Here is a 20,482-nt window from a genome sequence, read left to right as displayed (position 1 = left end):
GCCGGGGTGAGCGGCGGAGCGAATCTCCGGCGGCTGACGATGGCCTCAGGTGCACAACCGCCCACCGCCCTTCGACCACCGCGGACCCACCGCGCCGCCGGAAACTCCTGGGCCAGACCCTGACTCGGACTCCAGGCTGCGCGGGCTCCGCATAAAAACCGGACCCGCGTCTGGTCGGTTTGCGGTGCTATGATAACTCAGCAGGACTGGAAGTCGCGTTTATTGCGTTATTTATTTAGATTTGCAGTGAGTTTCCTGTTCATGGTTTTTTCCTTTCTACTTTTCTTGACTTTTTTTTTTTTTTTTTTTTAAGATTTATGAGACGGAGAGAGATCTTCCATCTTCTGGGTCACTCCCCAGATGGCCGCAATGGCCAGGGCTAGGCCAGGCCGGAGCCAGGAGCTACCCGCCGTCGCCGTCGGCGCCGCCCCGGACTAAGCGAGCGACCCCTCTCCCTGTCCCCCCTCTCGGCCCCCACGCGACCTCCGCGCCCAGGGACTCCGGGTGGCATGACCCAGTGATCCGCGGCTCTGGTCCCAGCTCCAGAGCGGCCCAGCATTCGGGGCGTACTGTGCCTTTAAGGCAGGCGGGGAGCGGAGAGTAGCCGCTGACGTCACTGAGGCCGCGCAGGCGCTGTCGGAGGCTGAGAGATGCCAGCGCCTTTAAGGCGGGCGGGGGCGGGGCCTTGGCGGCTGACTTCCGGCTGCGCGAGCTCCTCCCCTTTAAGGCGCGGCTCGCGTCCGCCGGCAGAAAAGCGGCTTAAAGGCGACGCGTGGCGCGATGGCGATGGCCCCACGCGCGTGCCGGCGGCGCGCGCGGCCGCTCCTGGGCCCGCTGCCGCTGCTGCTGCTGCTGCTGCTGGCGCCGCCTCCGGGCAGCCCGCCGGGTGCCGCCGCCTACTTCCCCGAGGAGCGCTGGAGCCCGGAGTCGCCGCTGCAGGCGCCGCGCGTGGTCATCGCGCTGCTGGCGCGGAACGCGGCCCACGCGCTGCCGTCCACGCTGGGAGCGCTCGAGCGGCTGCGCCACCCGCGGGAGCGCACGGCGCTGTGGTGAGCGTGGGCGGCGGACGCACGCGGGTGTGTGCGGGTCCACGCGGGTAGTATGTCCCGGTCCGCGCGTCCGCGCGGGTGTATGCGGGCCACGCGGGTCCTATGTTCCGGATCCGGGGGTCCGCGCGGGTTTATGCGAGTTCACGCGCACCCCCTGTCTCCTGCCCCCACGGGTCCACGCGTGTCCTATGTCCAGGATCCAAGGGGTCCACGCTCCGGTCCCGGGTCCACGCGGGTGTATGCAGGTCCACGCAGTTCCACGCCCCGGATCCTGCGGGTCCACGCGGGTCCGCGCGCCCCCGTGGGCGGCCTGGGTCCCCTCGCCGCCATACTTTCGGTCCAGCCAGACCCGGGCCGCCTGCCTGCTCCGTGGGGTGTGGGGGGGTCCCGTGAGGGCTGAACCCCCGCCCGGCGCTGGGAGGGGGGAGGGGCCGTGGGCGGGGCGGGGAAGCCCCTGCCTCAGCTCCTTGAATGGAGAATAGCGCGAGGGCGGAGGCCCGGAATGCAGCAGCCGGGGCTTCCCTCCCACCCAGGCAGAGTGACAGCCGGGGGAGGGGGGCGATCCGAAGCCAGGAGCCAGGGGCTCCATCCGGGTCTCCCGCGCAGGTGCAGGGGCCCAGCCACTTGGGCCATCCTCCACTGCCTTCCCGGGCCACAGCAGAGAGCTGGCCTGGAAGAGGAGCAGCCGGGACTCGAGCCCGCACCCCTATGGGATGCGGGCACTGCAGGCCGAAGCTTTACCCGCCAGCCCCGCGTTAGCTGGACTTTTCCAGAGCTTGTGCGAGCCCCGAGGGCGGGGTTCCCTCCGTGGACAGGGCGGGGGTCTCAGTCCGTGGCGTGGTTTCCCAGCTGAGCGGCCCCCGAGTGGGCAGAGCCGGCGGGGGCCCCGCGGGGTCCAGGCGCACCGCTGGTGCCCGGCGAGCGTTTGCCGACCGACTGCGTGATGGCGAGCAGGGATGGGGCTGTGGGTGTGGGTTCGGAGGCGCCGGGTTCTTGACACCAGGCCTGGGCTGGGGCCCTAGAGGCCGGACATGAGGTTGGCTGTGGCCGGTCTGGGTGGCATGGGCCTGCCTCAGTCTCCCCAACCGTGCGGGGCGTCCCTGTGCCCGCAGGGTGGCCACGGACCACAATGCGGACAACACGACGGCAGTGCTGCGCGAGTGGCTGGTGGCCGTGCAGAGCCTGTACCATTCCGTGGAGTGGCGGCCGGCGGAGGAGCCCAGGTGCGCGGCCCAGCCCCATCGCTGCACCCACGCGCGACCGCACCCACGCGTGTCCCTAGCGCCACACCTGGGCCCAGTCCCCGCCCCGACCCTCCCCTGCCTCCTGACCCGGTCCATCTAGCCCCGTCGCCCGCACCCACGCGTGACTGCGCCCCCAGCGCCAAGCCTGGGCCCAATCCCCGCCTGACCCCGCCCAGTCGGCCCTGCCCTCGTCCTCCCATTGGCTGCCCGCCTAATTTCTGCCCTGCCTGACCCCGCCCATCCAGACCCTCCCTCTTCTTTCCATTGGCTGCCCGCCCAGTCCCCGCCCCACACCGTTGCCCCTCCCTGGAAGGCAAGAGACAGAGGGGGCGGAGCTTCCGTCCATCCAGGCTGGGCCACTTGAGATGGGGGCTCCCTCCGGGTCTCCCACGAGGATGCAAGGGCCCACGCACTGGGCCGTCCTCTGCCGCTCTCCCAGGCCACAGCTGGGAGCTGGACCAGAAGTGGGGCAGCCTGGACTCGAACCCAAGCTCCTAGGGGAGGCCAGGCTGCAGGCTGCGACTCACCCACTGGGCCGCACACTGGGCCCTCCCCCGGGCCTTTGCACCTGCTGTGATGCCCACCCCCCAGCCGTCAGTGGATTGGTCCCTCCTCCAGGAAGCCCTCGGGGACCACCCCTGGGGACTCGTGCTGCCTCTCGCAGGTCCTACCCGGACGAGGAGGGCCCCAAACACTGGTCGGACTCGCGCTACGAGCACGTCATGAAGCTGCGGCAGGCGGCCCTGAAGTCGGCCCGGGACATGTGGGCGGATTACGTGCTGGTGAGGGTCTCGGCGGGGGCGGAGAAGCCGGGGCCCGTGCGTCCTGGGTCCGGATTCTGAGTCCTGTCCCCAGCGGTCCCCGGCGCCTGGCACCCGGCTCGGGCCACTGCGCGGCGCTGCCCCTGGTCCCACGGTCAGCGCTGGATGGCTGTGACGGCTGTGGGGGCGTCAGGGGCACGACTGGGGGCGGGGGGGGGCCGCGGCTGGCGGAGAAGCTGGGGTCCGTGCGTCCTGGGCCCCAATTCTGAGTCCTGTCCTCAGCGGTCCCCGGCGCCTGGCACCCGGCTCGGGCCACTGCGCGGCGCTGCCCCTGGTCCCACGGTCAGCGCTGGACGGCTGTGGGGGCGTCAGGGGCACGACTGGGGGCGGGGGGGGGCCGCGGCTGGCGGAGAAGCTGGGGTCCGTGCGTCCTGGGTCCGGATTCTGAGTCCTGTCCCCAGCGGTCCCCGGCGCCTGGCACCCGGCTCGGGCCACTGCGCGGTGCAGGCGCTGGTGCCGCCCCAGTCCCACGGTCAGCGCCGATTCGCTGTGGGGGCCGCTGGCCGGGCCGGGCTCCTGCTTCCTCCGCTGTGCGCTTCCAGGGACGAGAACGCTTGGCTGTTTCTCTTCTCTCCTTGTAGTTCTTTATTTCTTGTTCATTACAGGGGGGGGGGGGGAGAGGTCCTCTATCCGCGGGCTCACTCCCCAGATGCCCACGATATCTAAAGCCTGGCCAGGCGGAGGCCAGGCGCCCGCATCTCCATCCGGGTCTCCCACGTGGGTGGCAGGGACCCCAGCACTCTTCCACTGCGCTCCCAGGGTGCGCATGCGCAGGGGGCTGGCCTCGGGAGCAGCGCCGGGACTCGAACCCGGGCCCTCGGTCGCGGGCTGGGGCTTCGGCACTGTGATAGCACCGGTCACTGCCTCCCTTCCCGGGGCTGAAACCTGCGCCGCGGGCTTGGTGGGCCCGGCCATGTGCGTCCATTGCCGCTTCGGCGGCTGTGAACTCTCAAGTTCAAGTCCACGCACCTGCCCGGGGCTCCCCCGGCGGTCAGTTCTGTGGGCCCAGAGATGCCTCGGGGCGGGGCCGGCACACAGGTCCTCAGCGCCCGGCCGGTCCAGCCCTGCCCCTGCGGCCTGGGAGGCGCCAGCATCCGGGGCACAGAGGGACGCAGGTGCACATGGCCGCGTCTTGCTGTCCCGCAGTTTGTGGACGCCGATAACCTGCTGCTCAACCCGGACACGCTGAGCCTGCTCATGGCCGAGAACAAGACGGTGGTGGCGCCCATGCTGGACTCCCGCGCCGCCTACTCCAACTTCTGGTGCGGGATGACGGCGCAGGTAGGGCGGGGCCCGGAGGGAGGGCGCGCAGGACTCGGCCTCAGGTGCGGCTTGATCCAGCCGTCCCTGATCGTCCTGTCCACCCTTGGGTGACCCCAGCCCAAGCCTGGGCTGTGCCCAGGGCTGGGCAGGCTCAGAGTGGTGCGCGCGGGGGGTGGGGGGAGAGAGAGAGAGAGAGAGAGAGAGAGAGAGAGAGAGTGTGTGTGTGTGTGTGTGTGTGTGTGTGTGTGTCCCCGAGCATGCGCACTGCGCCCCAGCCCCACCACTCCCCCCCGCAGGGCTACACCTGTCGCTCAGGGCGGTGTCCGCCCCCCCCCGCGCGTGCGCACTGTGCCCCAGCCCTACCACTCCCCCCACAGGGCTACTACCGGCGCACGCCTGCCTACATCCCCATCCGCAAGCGCGAGCGCCGCGGCTGCTTCCCGGTGCCCATGGTGCACTCCACCTTCCTGGTGGACCTGCGCAAGGCGGCGTCGCGGCAGCTGGCCTTCTACCCGCCGCACCGCGACTACACCTGGGCCTTCGACGACATCATCGTGTTCGCCTCCTCCTGCCGGCGGGCAGGTGCGTGCCCGGGCCGGGGTGGGGAGGAGTGAGAGTTGAGAGAGAGAGAGAGAGAGAGAGAGGTCTCCCATCCGCTGGTCACTCCCCAATGGGCCGCAACAGCCGGAGCTGGCTGATCCGGAGCCAGGAGCCAGGAGCTCCATCTGGGAGCAGAGGTGGGCGCGGCTGCGGAGCGCCCCCTGCCGGACGCCGGGAGCATAGGCGGCCCCGCAGCCCCCGGCCCGCGCTGGGCTGCCTGCGGCCGCACTGCCCCCTCCCCATCCGCGTTCTCTCCTGGGCCACAGAGGTGCAGATGTTCGTGTGCAACAAGGAGGTGTACGGCTTCCTGCCCGTGCCGCTGCGGGCCCACAGCACCCTGCAGGACGAGGCCGAGAGCTTCCTGCACGTGCACCTGGAGGTCATGGGTGAGTGTGCTCGCGCACCCCCCCCCCAGGCAGGCGCTGTAGCAGAGCGCGGGGCCGGAAGTGGCACAGCCGGGCCTCGAACCGGCGCCCTCATGGGAAGCCGGCACCGCAGGTGGAGGCTTCACCCGCCTCGCCCCAGCGCCGGCCCCTCCTGTCCTTGGGTAGATGGACAGCACCCTGGCGTTTGTCCCACGCCACTGCCACCCCTACTGGCGAGCAGTGCTGCCCCCTGGTGGATGAGCTCTCACAGCGCTGTAAGAGATTTTTCGGCTCCCTTCGAATCTCCGGACCGTCTTGCCCCCGGGTGGTACCTTTAGTCCAGCTCATGGATGAGGGGTTCAAGGGCACCGCAAGGTCACGGCACCTGCCTTCAGCCAGGCGGGGCAGTGGATCTCGTGCTGGCTCTGGGGACTCCACGTGAGCCCACGCACCGGGTGTTTCCTGGGCCAGCAGGATGGGGGTGGGCTGCAATGTGGGTGTGTGTGTGTGGGGTGGGGGCCCGAGGAGGCGCCTGGCTCGGCCTGGTCCCCCCAGGCGTCCTAGCTGACAGCTGATGCTGGTGGCCTGGGGCTGCAGCAGGCGGCACTGGGACACTGGGGGTGGGGGTGGGGGAGGGGTGTGCGGGGAGGGTTGCAGGGGGAGGGGCCCCAGCTACCCTGCCCCTCCCACCCCCAGTGAAGCACCCGCCGCCCGAGCCCTCGCGCTACGTCTCCGTGCCCGCCAAGACCCCGGACAAGATGGGCTTTGACGAGGTGGGCCGGGCCCTCCCTCCCTGGGGGTGGGGCCGGGTCAGGGCCAGGCCTTCCCTGGCAGGGATGGCGAAGGTGTGGGGGCGGGGCCGGGGCCGGGCCTTCCCTGGCGGGGCTGCAGGGACAGGGTGGGGGGCGGGGTCCCACTGAGCGCCCCCGCAGGTGTTCATGATCAACCTGAAGCGGCGGCGGGACCGGCGGGAGCGCATGCTGCGGGCGCTGCAGGAGCAGGAGATCCAAGTGCGGCTGCTGGAGGCGGTGGACGGCAAGTGAGTGGGCGGGGCCGGGGCGGGGCCGGGTGGGGCTGCGCTGGGGGCGGGGCCACGGCTGGGAAGGGAGTCCTGGCGCAGGGAGTCGGAGCCGGGATTGGTCCTCCTGTGTGTGTGTGGGCGGGGGGGGGCGTGGAGAAGAAGTGACTCGGGCGTGGGGGAGGCGAGTGGAGACCGTTCCGGTGGCGGCCGTGGGGGGGTGGTCTGGAGCAGTCAGGCAGGTTTGGTGCTGGTGTGGACGCAGTTGGGGGGGCCCTGGAGGGGGAAGTAGGTCAGAGCGAGGCAGGGCTGCCCGCGGGTGTAGACAGTGCCTCGGACCCCGTTCCACTTCCTGCTTTTAAAGATTTTTCACTTAAGATTTATTTATTTATTTGAAGGAGTTAGAGCGAGGGAGGGAGGCTGGAGAGAGAGCTCTTCCATCCGCTGGCTCAGTCCCCAAGTGGCTGTAGTGGCCAGGGCTGGGCCAAGCCAAAGGAGGAGCCAGGAGCTCCATCCGGGTCTCCCACGTGGGTGCAGGGGCCCAAGGACTTGGCCCGTCACCACTGCCTTCCCAGGCCACAGCTGGGAGCTGGATGGGAAGTGGAGCAGCCGGGACTGGTTCCGGCGCCCGCGTGGGCGGCCGACCCCGCCGCTGCGCCACGTGAGCCGCCCTCCCCCCCCCAGGGCCATGAACGCCAGCCAGGTGGAGGCTCTGGGCATCCAGATGCTGCCCGGCTACAAGGACCCCTACCACGGCCGGCCCCTCACCAAGGGCGAGCTGGGCTGCTTCCTCAGCCACTACCGCATCTGGACGGAGGTGGGCGAGGGGCGGGGCGGGCGCTGGGTGCGCCTGGGGGCCGCGAGCCAGGACGGCGGGGAGGCGGGGCACGCAGGCTGGGGCGCGGGCGAGGGGCGGGGCGGGCGCTGGGGGCCCCTGGGGGCCGCGAGCCAGGACGGCGGGGCACGCAGGCTGGGGCGCGGGCGGGGGGGCGGGGTGCCCCTGGGGGCCGGGAGCCAGGACAGCGGGGAACGGCGGGGCACGCAGGCTGGGGCAAGGGCGGGGGGCGGGGTGCCCCTGGGGGCCGCGAGCCAGGACGGCGGGGAACTGCAGGGAACACAGGCTGGGGCGCGGGCGAGGGGCGGGGCGGGCGCTGGGGGCGCCTGGGGGCCGCGAGCCAGGATGGCGGGGAGGCGGGGCACGCAGGCTGGGCGCGGGCGGGGGGCGGGGTGTTCTGGGCGCCCGCGGACCCCTCGCCGTGAGCTCTGGGGCGCCCCCGCAGGTCGTGGAGCGGGGGCTGCAGAAGTCGCTGGTGTTCGAGGACGACCTGCGCTTCGAGATTTTCTTCAAGAGGCGCCTGATGAACCTCATGCGCGACGTGGAGCGCGAGCGCCTGGACTGGGACCTCATGTGAGCACGGTCGGGGCGTGGCTGGGGGCATGAGGCGGGGCCGGGGGCGTGGCCCGGGCCTGGAGGTGTGGCTGGGGCCAGGAAGGAGGCGGGACCTGGGGAGTGACCCAGGCCAGGAGGAGGGACTGAAAGGCATGGCTGGGGACAGGAGGAGGGACCTGAGGCATGGCTGGGGCATTCCTGGAGCCAAGATAGGACCTGTGGGTGTGGCCTGGACCTGGAAGTGGGACTTGGGGCGTGATCCGAGCCAGGAGGAGGGACCTGGGGTGTGGCTGGGGCGTGGCCAGGGCCAGGAGGCATTACCCTGGCCGTGACCTGGGCCTGGAGGTGTGGCTGGGGCCAGGAGGAGGGACCTGGGGCGTGGCCGGGGCAGGGGGTGGGACTTAAGGGCGTGGCTTGGCCAGGAGGAGGGACCTGGGGCGTGGCCGTGTCCAGGGGTCATGGCTGGGGCCAGGAGGTGGGGCCTGGGGACGTGGCCTGGACTATGAGGTGGAACGTTGGGGGCTTGGTCAGGACCAAGAGGCATGAGCAGGGTCAAGAAGTGGGACCTGGGGGCGTGGTCAGGGCCAAGAGGTGGGACCTAGGGGTGTGGCTGGGGCCAAGATAGGACCTGGAAGTGTGTCCCAGACCAGGAGGAGAGACCTGGGGTTTGGCTGAAGCCAAGAATAGGGGCCTGGGGGTGTGGCCATGGCCAATGGTGGGACCTAGGGGTGTGGCCCGGACAAGAGGCTTGGTCTGGGGCTTGAGCATGAAGCCCCGCCTCTGGGGGGTGTGGTCAGACATGGGGGCGTGGCCGGGGCACAGCCGTGACCTAGAGTATCATCACAAACTCTCAGGAGCTGGGCAGAGGGCTCACGGGGTCCCTGGGCCTGTGAGCACCGTCAGGGGCGTGGCCTGTGGGCCGGTGCCCTGTAGGGGTGACGGGAATCCAGAGACCCGGTGCGAAGCCTGCAGGCCTGACTGGGGCTCCTGGAGCTGGGACGTGGGGGAGATCGGAGCTGGCAGTCTATGGGCGTGGCCTGAGTGTGGGGGTGGGGCCAGAGCTCCTGGCTATAGACCTGCCTCGTGTGGCTGCTGCGCGCACCAAAGCGGCACCCACCCCGGGTCCCGGGCTCACGTCCCCGGCCCCGGTCTCACGCCACAGCTATGTGGGCCGTAAGCGGATGCAGGTGGAGCAGCCCGAGAAGGCCGTGCCCCGCGTGAGGAACCTGGTGGAGGCCGACTACTCCTACTGGACCCTCGCCTACGTCATCTCCCTGCAAGGCGCCCGCAAGCTGCTGGCCGCCCAGCCGCTCTCCAAGATGCTGCCCGTGGACGAGTTCCTGCCCGTCATGTTCGACAAGCACCCAGTGTGAGGGGCTTGTGACGGCGGTGGGGGGGGCAGGCCCTGGGCATCTCCACCTCCTCCCCATGCCGGCCCCGCCCACATCGGGGGCCCGCCCCTTCTGCCTCCCTGAGCTCTGTTGCGCCTGCACAGTGGCTGCTCCCTCTGTCCCTGCCCCCACTCACTGCCCCGCCCCTGTCCCCACATCTGACTCCGACTTCACTGCCCCGCCCCAACTCACTGCCCCACCCCCCGACTCACTGCCGCCCCTCCCCCTCAGGTCCGAGTACAAGGCCCACTTCTCGCGCCGCGACCTGCGCGCCTTCTCCGTGGAGCCGCTGCTCGTGTACCCCACGCACTACACGGGGGACGACGGCTACGTGAGCGACACGGAGACCTCGGTGGTGTGGAACAATGAGCACGTGAAGACCGACTGGGACCGCGCCAAGTCCCAGAAGATGCGGGAGCAGCAGGCGCTGAGCCGCGAGGCCAAGAACTCGGACGTGCTGCAGTCCCCGCTGGACAGCGCCGCCCGGGACGAGCTGTGAGGGCGCCGGCCGGGGCCTCCGCGTCCAGCAGGGCCACCTGCTGCCCCCCGGGACGTCCGCATCCGGCGGGGCCACCTGCTGCCCCCCCCAGGGGCGTCCGCATCCGGCGGGGCCACCTGCTGCCCCCCGGGCCGGGCCGCACACGGCTCTCCACGCAGTCACTTGCACGCAGGCAGCATGAATGGAGCGCCTACTGTGTACCAGGGACTGGGCTTAGCATGGGGGGGCTGGGCGGGGCCAAGCTGCAATCATTAGGCGCCTGTGTGTACCGGGATTCAAAGGAGGGGCGCAGCGCTGGCCCTGGGCCGAGCGCTTTACTTGAATGACCTCATGCCCAGGGTTTGCGAGTGGCTGCCCCGCAGGGCACCCTGCGGGCCTCTGGGCGGTTACATTCACTTCCTGAAGCTTTCGAGCACCCACGCGTGCTCAGCACACTCGCGCATGGATTGAGCGCCTGCTGTGTGCCGGATCTGAACGAGGCACTCGGGTTGGAGCACAGCAAGGTGCCTGTTGCGCGCCAGCACTGTCGCGAGCCGCGGGGACACAGAGGCGGGGGCCGGTGTCCCCCAGTATCGGCACCTGCTCGCCGGGCTGCACGCCCAGTGCTGGGTTGGGGAAAGGGGCGCGGTGGCTCCCCGGATGTCCTGGGCTCCCCCTGTGTGCCAGGCCTCACGGGCCCCCCCCTCCTCCCCAAGCTGAGCTGTGTGCCCACCGAGAGTCGCTGTTCCCCTGCAGGGGGCATCCGCGGGCCCGCGCCAGAGGGGGCCTGGGGTGGGGCAGGAGGCCGGGTCTCCCTTGTCCCGCCCTGGTCTCAGGTGTGGCCCCTGCCTGCTTGGCGCGGTGCCTCCGTGCCGGCCTCTGCCGCGGCCGCGTGTCCGAGGGGCCCAGCCCAGACCCGACGCCCCGGCCTCCACCCGCTCTGGGAGACCTCGGTGTGCTGGGCAGACCTGGATAACTTGCTTATTTTTTTATTAAATGTTTCTGGTTGGTTTTAACCAAAGTCTGTGGTCTGCGTGGCTGCCAAAGCCCCCTCTCCACCCCTCGCCCCTCACCGCGGGCTGCACGGGGTTCCAGGTCCCCGCGCACCCCATAAACGTCCCTCCATGTAACTGGGGCTACCGCAGAGCCCGCTCTGCCTTGTGGGGCCAACGGGAGGGGTGTCCAATGACTGAACGAGGAGAAGGCTGTCCTGGTGTGGGTTCCCCCAAAACACCCCAGGAGGGGGGCTGTGGCGTGTCCAGGGCGTGAGCCCCGGGAAGGGGAGGAAATGCGATGCAGCTGGGGGAGAGCCCTGCAGGGGGCGCCAACGAGCCGACAGCGCCCGTAGGAGAGAAGCCCAGCGGCGCTGCAGAGCCGCCCCCTGGCGGCGGGGGCGGGCATTGCTAGCCCCAGACAGCCTGTGTGTCGTCAGGGTCCAATCCCCGGAGGCTGCGAGGGGTCGTGGCCACTGCCATCGGACTGGACGGTGGCCATGGTCAGAGCGGGAAATGTGAGAATGGAGCCCAGGAAAGCAAACGGAGACCCCGGCTCTCAACCATTCAGTGCAGCCGCTTTCCGACCCTCCAAGCTGCTGACTTCCAGCTTCTACACATTTATGACAAATTTATTTATCTTATTTGAAAGACAGAGTTACAGGACGGGGGTCCTCCATCTGCTCCCCAAACGGCTGCAACGGCCGGAGCTGCGCTGATCCGAAGCCAGGAGCCAGGAGCTCCATCCGGGTCCCCCACGCGGGTGCAGGGGCTCAAGGACTTGGGCCATCCTCCACTGCTTTTCCAAGCTACAGCAGAGAGCTGGACCGGAAGTGGAGCAGCCAGGACTTGAACCAGCACCCCTATGGGAAGCCGGCCTCGCATATACATATTTCATTGTCTTCCACGAACTCTGGCAGCCTGCAATTGCTTTTTTTTTTTTTTTAAACACACTTATTTCACAAACTTGAGATAAAACCACCTATTGCTTAAAATACATCTTTAGAAAACATTTATTTATTTGAAAGACTATGTTCGTGGAAGGAGAGAGATCTTCCTTCCATCTGCTGGTTCACCACAGCAGCCGGGGCCACGGGAGATCCGGATACGGGCATCTGGGGAGTGGACCAGCAGGTGGAAGACCTCTCTCTCTGTAACTCAGTCTCTCAAATAAGTAAAATAAGTTTGGTTTTTTTTAAAAAATAAAGCTTTTCCCTTCGCAGCTGCTCCCAGGCTGGCTGCTGGCGTCGGAAGACAGCTCCAGTCTCTCCAGCCCGCCCACGCCCGCAGGTGCGCCTGGCTGGGGAAGCCGCTGGGCGAGGCCCAGGTGCACCTGCCGGGAGGGCTGGTGGGCGGAGTCAGGGGAGGGGCAGGCTGGGTCTCGGGCTCCGAGGCCTCCAGGTGGCCCGCAGGCCAGGTCCCGGGGGCAACTCTGCCTGCTGGGTTGGCGGTTGGAGGCCCAGGTGGACCGGGGTTCGGATTAGGGGAGTGGAAATGGGGTGGAGGCCGAAGGGGCTGGCGCTGTGCCAGCGACAACGGCACCCCACATCAGAGCGCGGGTTCAAGTCCTGGGCACTCAGCCTTTGGTCCAGCTCCCCGCTGAGACGCCCTGGGGGAAGCAGCAGAGGATGTGGCCCGGCGGCCGCGTTGGTGTAGTTCCAGAACATTCTGCCCCCCCACGCCGTCTCCCTGCCCCCCCCCCCCCAGCCCTCGCAGCCCCTCACTCCACTGCTTCCCATCTCTGGGGATTTGCCTGTTCTGCACGTGTCGTCCAGGGAGTCGCACACGGTGTGCCTTATTTATTTGAAAGGCAGTGACAGAGAGAGAGAGAGAGAGACCCATCCGCTGGGTCACTCCCCAAATGTCTGCAACAGAGAGGGCTGGAGCCAGCAGCTCCATCCGGGTCTCCCACGCAGGTGCAGGGGCCCAAGGACCTGGGCCATCCTCCACCAAGCCACAGCAGAGAGCTGGATCAAAAGTGGAGCAACCGGGACTCAAACCGGTGCCCGTGCGGATTCCGGCCCCGCAGGCTGCGCCTTTACCTACTGTGCCACAGCACCGGCCCGGAACTGCTCGTCTCTATTCCTTTTCCCAAAACTTTGGGGGCCGGGGCTGTACGCAGTGAAAGTCTCGTGTCCGAGTGTCGCAACACGGGAAGCCTGTCCCAGCTGTCCCCGCCGCTCATCTGGCTCCCCTGCGGGGCGGGGCCGCAAGGCACCCGCGTCACCTCAGCTGCCTGCTTCGAAATCCCCACACCCGCACCGGGTCCTGGTGGGCCCGCGGGAGGGCCTTAGAGGGCCGGGGCGTGGCCTCTGCTCAGGGGCGTGGCCTCTGAGGGGGCGGGCCCTCCGGTCAGGGGCGTGGCCTCTGCTGGGCGGGCCCTCTGGCCAGAGGCGTGGCATCTGGTTGGGGCATGTCCTCTGACTGGGGGTGTGTCTAGCGGCCTGCCTCCTCGCTGGGGGAGTGTTCCCTGAGTAGGGGCGTGTCCTCTGAGTAGGGGCATGTCCTCTGATTGGGGGCCTGCCTCCTGGCTGGTGGCGTGTTTTCTGAGTAGGGGCGTGCCCTCTGAGTAGGGGCGTGTCCTCTGGGTAGGGACGAGTTTTCTGATTAGAGGCGTGTCCTCTGGCTGGGGGCGTGCTCTCTGAGTAGGGGCGTGTCCTCTGGCTGGGGGCGTGTCCTTGGAGTTCCCGCCTGCGTGGCGGCCCCACCTCTCTCCTCTCTCTCTGCCCCCTCCCGTCCCCCGCGTGGGCTCTGAAGCCGCCCTGGCCCCCGCCCGCTGGCTCTGTCCCGTCTCGGCCTCTGACCGCCCAGGCGCCGTCCTGGCTCCGCCGCCCGATGTCAGGGTCCGGGGTCCCCATCCCGGGGCCTTTGCGGAGCCGAAATCAACCCCAGCGGTGGGAAGGCGCCCCTGGGCCACCTCGGAGCCCCCGGCTGGGGCGGTCCCCCTGCCCCCTCAAAGAGTGATTCATTTATTTGAAGTTAAGGAGTGACCTAGCTGCCCTGCGCTGGCTCGCTCCCCAAAGGCGGCCTTGGCACCCGGGGAGGCAGCCGGGATGACCGGGTGCTCGCCCCTCCCGCCCCACCCCCCGCGCGGCCCTGGGCCCCGGCTTCGGCCTGGCCCCACCCTGGCTGCTGTGGACACTTGGGGGAGTGGCCAGCGGGGTGCGGGTTGAATCTGTGGTGTTCCTCTGGAATTTGTCTTCCAGGGTCGCAAGTTCGAATCCCACCCCGCCCCTCCCCGGCAGAGGCGTCTGCCCGCAGCCCGGGCTCCGTGGGGATTTTCTTGATTTTTTTCCTTTTTGCCCAGACGGGAAGGAGTTCGCGAGAGGTCCGAGGCCCTTTCTTCTTTTTTTTTAATGTCTGCTTTTAATAAAATATTTTTACAGAGACCAAAAAGAGAGAGAAGTGCAAAACGTGTCCACACCATGCACCCATGAGCGGTTCCCGCGCGCCGGGTCCCGCGGCCACGGCGCAGGCGCAGCCCGGGCGGAATCCAAGCAAACAAAAGCCCCCGAAATCAGAAAACCAACAACGTTTGACTTTACGCCTGCAACCGCATGCTGGGAGCAGGCGCACGGAGGGCAAGGCCTCCGGGGACTGGGGCCGGCGCTGGGTGGGCGGGGCCGGGCCCCTGTGGAGTGGGCGGCGACAGGGCGGGGTCCTGGGGTGGGTATGGATGGGGTGGGGTCCTGGGCCCCCTGGCTGGGATGGGGCGTGGTCCTGGGCCCCCTTCTGGGCAGGGGACGTGGGGGGTGCGTTCGAGGGGTCTCCCTGGCCACCTGTCACCTTGACTTCCGTCTTTTAAATTAAAATAAAAAGGCGCAGCCAAGAATCAACAGGAGCCCCGCGAACACAACTTTGGTCCTTAGGGATTCTCAGGAGGGGTGGGGGAGGAGGGGAGACGCGGCCGGGGTCGGGGGCCCAGCCCGCCCCTCCCCACCGAGCTGGGGGGGGGACAGCGCGGGCGCGGGCAGCAGGGGAGGGGGCAACAGGGGGCGCTGAGATCCCAGCCGAGAGACAGAGAGAGAGAGAGAGAGAGAGAGAGAGAGAGAGAGAGAGGATTTCTAGTTCGGTGTTGAGTTTTTTGCATGTCTGATGGGGGCGGGGCACGGGGCGGGGGCGGGGCCTGCGGGGGGCACCTCCTCCTGGCGTCCCTGGTCCTCCGGCCTCTGTCCCTGAGTCTCTCCCCGTCCCCCCCACCCCCGGGCGGGGCCGCCCCGACCCTCCGTGTCGCCCCCTCGGCCGCAGAAACCCGGGCCGATTCGTGCCGGAAGTGGGCAGGACCTGGGCCCACCGGGTGAGCCCAAGCCGGCGGGAATCCAGCGGGGTCCCCCTCCCCCGCCCTTGGCTGGGCTCACGTCCACCTGCTGGGGCCTGCGGGGAAAGCCCTGGCCCTCCTCGGTCCCGGGGTCAGTCTTGGGGTACCCGCCACTCACGCACGCACACACCTGCTCTTGGAGGATTGGCTGAAAAGACTCCCAAGGAATATTCTGGAAAATAGGATTCCAAACTTGCGCTCCCACTCCCGTCCCTCGGACGGAGAATCCAGGCTCCGCCTTGGCCCTGCATTCTAACCCGTGTCCACACTGCTATCACTCAACCCGGCCCGAGCCGAGGGGACGCCCACACGGCAGGAAGCCAGACCAAGCCCTGGATCAGTGTGCGACTGAGGCAACTGTACCTGGCCGCCCAGCCTCGCCTCACACGGACGCGCAGGTGCACCCGCGCGCAGGCGCACACACACCCCTAGCATTCCTGGTCCCTTCCCGTTCTTCCCCGCCCGGGGGCCCTGGGCAGGGGGCAGGGTCCGCCCAGCGACCCCAGATCCCCGAGTCCTCGATCTCTCTCTCTGAGGGAGGTCCAGCGACGCCAGGCGCCCCCGGCCCCCAGGAAGGCGTGAGGCAGGGGTCTCGCCTGGCAGCCGGAGTTGGGAGGGCAGGCCCGGGACCCCCACCCGGGGAAGGAGATAGCAGCAATGGGGCGCCGCGGCCGGGCCTCCGACCCCAGCCCAAGCCCCCGCTTGGCTGTCGGTGCAAAGAGCGAGTAACGCTCCCGCGCTGTGAGGACTGGGTGTGCCGGGGAGGGGGGGAGGCAAGCCCTGCCCCGTGGGGGGCGGGGGTGCAGGGGAGCCCCGGAGCCGCCCCCGCGAGTGTTTGGCACCCAAGGGCGCGTGTGCTTTGGAAGTCCCGCTCTGCCCCTGGCCCACGTGTAGTTTTTGCAAACATCAGAGGAGCCTGGGGTGGGCCTAAACCCCTCCCTCCGCCCCCCCCCCGCATCCGGGTCCCCACGGCCCGCGGACCACCTGGGGGAGGGGGCGCTCCCGGGAGCCAGCCCCCAGCCTAGGAGCTGCGTTCCCGACTTGGCAATGGGTCCCGGGCCCCGGGGACTTGGGGACCCGCTATGGCTTTTCCGGGGGACAGGAGGCGGGGCCGGGAATCTCGCCTTCTCCGTAGGGGCGAGGCCTCCTCCCATCCCGGCACCTAAGGTTCCTGCCCCCAGACGCTGGGGCGTGGCCTCGGGTGAGGGGCGTGGCCTCCCGAGAGGGCGGGGCGTTGCCCACTCACAGTGGCCCATGAGCAGGCGCCCATTCCAGGGGGCATGCTTGCTCGCTTTCTGCGCATGCGCGCACCTAGGGGCGGACGTCCCGTCTCCGCTCTCCACGCAGGCGCCCTGCAGCCCGCCCCTCTCCGAGCAGGCGCCCTGCCGCCCAACCCGCCCCGCCCTAGGGCGCAGGCGCGGCGCCGCCCTCCTCGGCCGAGCGCGTGTCCGACTTGAGCTTGACGAACTCCTTGGCCACCTCGTCGCTGCTGCGCTGCGAGAGGATGCGCAGCACCGTGAGGCCCGTGTCGTCCATGTGGATGCGGCGGCCCAGCGGCAGCCAGCAGGCGGCGCTCCCGCGCTGGGCCAGCTCGCGCAGCTGCAGCACGGCCAGGCCCACCGTGCGGTCCTCGCGCGCGAAGCAGTAGTCCTTGACGCACACCTGCAGCTCGTAGCACTCGGGGCCCGCGTCGGCGCTCAGCGTGCTGCGGGGCGGCGGGGGCGTGAGGCCGAGAGCCCCGTCCGAGCCGCGCCCACGCCGCCCCGCCCCGCCCGGCCCCGCCCACACAGCGAGGCCCCGCCCACACAGCGAGGCCCCGCCCACACTGATAGCCCCGCCCCCTCCCCACTCACAACTGGAAGCTCTCGTTGTACTTGGGGGCCCAGCTGTTGTTCTTGGACTTGGTCGCGAACTTGCGCTTCTTGTCGCTGAGCTGCGGCCCGATGATGTTGACCTCGATGAACGGCCGGAAGATGCCGGACGTGTGCCACTTGAGGTCATTGGCAGCCACCACTGGGTGGGGGGCGGGGGACAGACCGTGAGGGAGCGCGCGGGGCCGCCCGGGACCCCCGAGGCGCTGAGGTTAAAAACTACATTTCCCACAAGGCCCCAGCAGCAGGGCCCATGAGTACACGTGACTGAGCTCTGGCCAATGAGGTGAGAGGGGAAGTCACGCGGCCACTCCAGGGTCGGGGCAGCCAGGGTCCGGATGAAGCCGCGCGGGGCGGAGGGGTTTGAGTGTTTAAGACCCCACGGAGGACAAAAACCCACGAAGGGCCAAAGTACGGCCCTGAGCGCGCAGCTGGGATGCTCGGCTTCAGGCTGGCCGCTCTCGAGACGGCTTCTGTAGGAAAAGTACTTCTCCGTCGGCCAACACCTGGGGGCACAGCTGCGAGCTGGATGCAGCGGGCCTGGCTCCTGGATCCAGCCGTGCCTGAAGGCGGAGCCGCCGCTGATCGGCTCCAGGGACTCGCAGTGGAGGCGCGACCCACGCCCAGCCTCGCCCAGACTCCCAGCCCAGCCCCAGGCCCCCATCCCCGCCCCAGCCCTGCTCCGCCCAGCCCCAGGCCCCCAGCCCCGCCCCAGCCCTGCCTCGCCTAGCCCCCCAGCACACCCAATCTAGGTCTGCCCCAGCGCTCCAGCCCCGCCCAGCACCCCCCCAGTCCAGTCCCACCCCAGCACCCCAGCCCTGCCCAGCCCCCAGCTGAGCCTCGCCCAGTCCCCCCCAGCCTTGCCTAGCCCTGCCCAGATGAGGCGCGAACCACGCCCCAGTGCCCCCAGCCTCGCCCCAGCCCCCAGCCCCACTCCACCCAGCTGAGGCTCCACCCACGCCCAGCCCTGCCCCTCACCTTTCATCCTGACCTTCTGCTCCCCAGCCCCACCCCAGACCCGCCCACCCGAGGCACAACCCTGCCCCAGCCCCGCCCCGCCCACGTGAGGCGCAACCCCGCCCTAGCCCCAGCCCCGCCCCTCACCTTTCACCGTGACCTTCTGCTCCCCAGTCCCTGGGTGGGTGAAGAGCTCCACGTGCAAGGAGACCTCGCCTACGGGATCCTCCACGCCGGAGCCTGGGGGCAGGGCGGGGCTGGGCGTGAGCTCCGTCCCGCCCCGCCCACTGCGCGCTGGCGGCACCAGGTCCGCGGCCCTGCCGGCGGGGAACGGGGCGGGGGCCGGGGGTTCCCGGGGGGGGGCCCTGAGGCTCTGGGTTCGAGTGCACCTGCCTCAGCGCCGTGCCTGTGTCCCTTTCTGACTTTCATCCCACGCACCTGTCACCCTCTCCTCCCCGGGGGTCTCTAGGCGGACCCCGACCTCCCTCCCCAGGCGCGGGAGACCCTACAGGGTCTCAGTTTCCCACTGCCCCTTCGCTGGGACCTCGAGGCTCAGCGCCACCATCCCATCCGGGATTCCTCGCCCAGGGCTGCAGGGATTGGTTGGGGCTGGCCATGTGACTTGAGCTGAGCCAATAGGAGCTGGCCCTGAGACTTAGGCTGTGACTAATAGGGTAGAGTCTGCTTCCCCTCCCAGGGCCACAGGGATTGGTCGGCGCTGGCCATGTGACCTGAGCTGGGCCAATAGGAACTGGCCCTGGGACTTAGGTTATGGTTGTTAGGGAAGTCTGCTTCCCTGCCCAGGGCTGCAGGGATTGGTCAGTGCTGGCCATGTGACCTGAGCTGGGCCAATAGGAGCTGGCCCTGGGACTTAGGCTGTGGTCAGTAGACTCACCGCTGTCTCTGCCCACCGAGGGGAGAGCCCGCCCCCAGGGACTCCTGGATCCAGCTATCCCTGATGCTGATCCCTTCAGTAACCTGTCAGCTTCCAGAGGCCACAGCACCCCCTGGTCTGTTGTAGCCCCGCCCCGTGCTGCTGCCGGAGCTGCGGTCCAGCGGCCCCCACCGGTGACTCAGTGTGGACCTGGGACCGCCAGCACTCTGCCAGGCCCCACCCCAGCCCCCCCAGGCAGCCCCCCACTCCTGGAGCACCCCATGCATGGCGGGGAGGGAGGAGGGGAAGTCGGAGGTGTGGGTGGAGGACCCGGGGTGCTCAGGGCTGCATCCGGGTCACCTCCCGCTGCACAGGACGTGACTGGGCCGGGGGGGGGGTCGGCAGAGGATCCCCGCGCCCCCTCCCCGTCAGCCCGCCCCGGGCCGCCTGCCTGGCCGTCTCAGGCTCCCTCCCCCCCCACCAGTCACATGCTCAGCCTCCCGCCCCCTCCCTCAGGCCAATGCTTCACAGCAAAGCTCAATCCAGGCCAGACTGGGGCGCGGGGGGGGACCGTGGTGGGGGAGGTGTGGGGTCGGACCAAGGCCAAAGCTAGTGAGGGGGGGAGGGGGCCGTGCTGGGCGCCCCTACTCCGCGGTTTGCTGGCTCCACGGGGAAGGGACTCTCTGTCCCGAGCCCACTCCTGCCCACCCCCCGAAATCCAGGGCCCCCACCCCACCCAGGGGAGGCCCAGGCTCCCCCAGAAATTCCCGGGGGCCCGCGGTCGTCCCATTTTGCGGATGCACACCCTGAGGTCCAGCAGGTGCATTCGCGCCCCGCCCGCACCCGCAGAGCTGGGGTCGGTGCCCCCCGCCCTCGGGACCCCCGTGGAACCAGCAAGCCGCCCGCCCCCCTCGCGCCCCTCGGCCCGGGGCCGGCCAGGCGCGGGCGCAGAGGCACGTACCCTTGTCAGGATAAGTGTCTTCGCTAAGGGTAAACCTAGTCCCCTTTCCACCATGAACTACTCGTGGGCAGGGGCGGGCGGGGCGGGGCGGGGGTGTGCGTGGCGGGGGAGGAGAGACAGAGAGAGAAAAGTGAGCTGCAGACTGACGGACGGACGGACGGACGGACAGACGGGGCCGCTGAGGGCGGCGGGGGCGGGGCGGGGCGGGCCCTCGGCGGCCCCCGCCCCCGGCCCCCCGCTGCTCTGTGTGCGCTCAGACAGGGACGCGAGACGGAAGCAAAAGACAGAGAGAAAAACCTGGGACCGGGAGCTGCCTCCCCGGCCGCCCCGCCCCGCACCCCCCGCACCCCCAGGCCGGGGTCGCGCCAGGCGCTGGGCTGTCCATCACCCCTGAGCCCCGCCCCCAGCGGGTTCAACCACGCCCCGGGCCCATGGCATCAGAGGTCCCGCCTCTGGAACTGCCAATCATGTCCCGGCCCCGTGACACCAGCTGTCCAGCGCATCCCTAGCTGTCAATCACTGGCTCTCCCGCCCCCTCCCGCAAAGCTGTCAGTCACTCGCCGGGTCCCTGCCCCTAGGAGCCGGCACTCCTTGGCGTCCTGAGGTCACCGATTTTCCCACCTCCTGGCCCTTGGCTGTAGGGCGCCCTGGCCCCACGAGCTGTCGTCCCAGAGTCCCCGCCCCCGTGACGTCACGGAGGGGCCGGGCGGCCGCGCGCCTCACCCTGGGCCGACTGTGTCTGCACGAAGGTCTTGATGAGCAGGTCGGTGGCCTGCGTGTACAGGGACAGCGCGTAGCGCAGCGACTGCAGGTCCGGGCTCTTCTCCAGGAAAGCCTTCTTGAGGCCCACGCCGCCCGCGTGGAAGTATTGCTGCGGGGACATGGCTGGC

At 69.3% G+C, this 20,482-nt stretch overlaps 2 protein-coding genes across 5 annotated transcripts in view; one reads left to right on the top strand and one right to left on the bottom strand.

The window, feature by feature from the left end:
- Positions 1–755: 755 nt before the first annotated feature.
- Positions 756–10,912, top strand: COLGALT1 (collagen beta(1-O)galactosyltransferase 1). Its single transcript, XM_062178659.1, has 12 exons — positions 756–1,049; positions 2,162–2,272; positions 2,958–3,075; positions 4,261–4,395; positions 4,755–4,959; positions 5,244–5,363; positions 6,039–6,115; positions 6,275–6,381; positions 7,045–7,177; positions 7,641–7,768; positions 8,913–9,119; positions 9,373–10,912. Exons 1-12 carry the CDS (start codon positions 781–783, stop codon positions 9,638–9,640), a joined length of 1,878 nt encoding a protein of 625 aa, XP_062034643.1. The 5' UTR covers positions 756–780; the 3' UTR covers positions 9,641–10,912.
- A 5,421-nt stretch (positions 10,913–16,333) lies between these two features.
- Positions 16,334–20,482, bottom strand: part of UNC13A (unc-13 homolog A) — a 37,164-nt gene continuing 33,015 nt past the window's right edge. For all 4 annotated transcript variants that reach the window (XM_062178050.1, XM_062178048.1, XM_062178051.1 and 1 more), the window contains 4 exons: positions 20,316–20,463; positions 17,905–17,997; positions 16,783–16,942; positions 16,334–16,634 (listed from right to left, as the gene is read on the bottom strand). In XM_062178050.1, the coding sequence (XP_062034034.1) occupies positions 16,334–16,634; positions 16,783–16,942; positions 17,905–17,997; positions 20,316–20,463 (702 nt within the window). The remainder of the gene's footprint in view (positions 16,635–16,782; positions 16,943–17,904; positions 17,998–20,315; positions 20,464–20,482) is intronic.

The sequence above is a fragment of the Lepus europaeus genome, chromosome 20 (assembly GCF_033115175.1).
Source record: "Lepus europaeus isolate LE1 chromosome 20, mLepTim1.pri, whole genome shotgun sequence".
NCBI lineage: Eukaryota > Metazoa > Chordata > Mammalia > Lagomorpha > Leporidae > Lepus > Lepus europaeus.
The sequence above is the reverse complement of the archived record's forward strand: the minus strand, read 5'-3'. Positions and strand labels throughout refer to the sequence as shown.

Coding starts and splice junctions, on each gene's coding strand:
- COLGALT1 (XM_062178659.1), top strand. CDS start 781: ATGGCGATGGCCCCACGCGCGTGCCGGCGGCGCGCGCGGCCGCTCCTG. Junction 7,178..7,640: donor ACTACCGCATCTGGACGGAG/GTGGGCGAGGGG, acceptor GCGCCCCCGCAG/GTCGTGGAGCGGGGGCTGCA. Junction 7,769..8,912: donor CGCCTGGACTGGGACCTCAT/GTGAGCACGGTC, acceptor CTCACGCCACAG/CTATGTGGGCCGTAAGCGGA.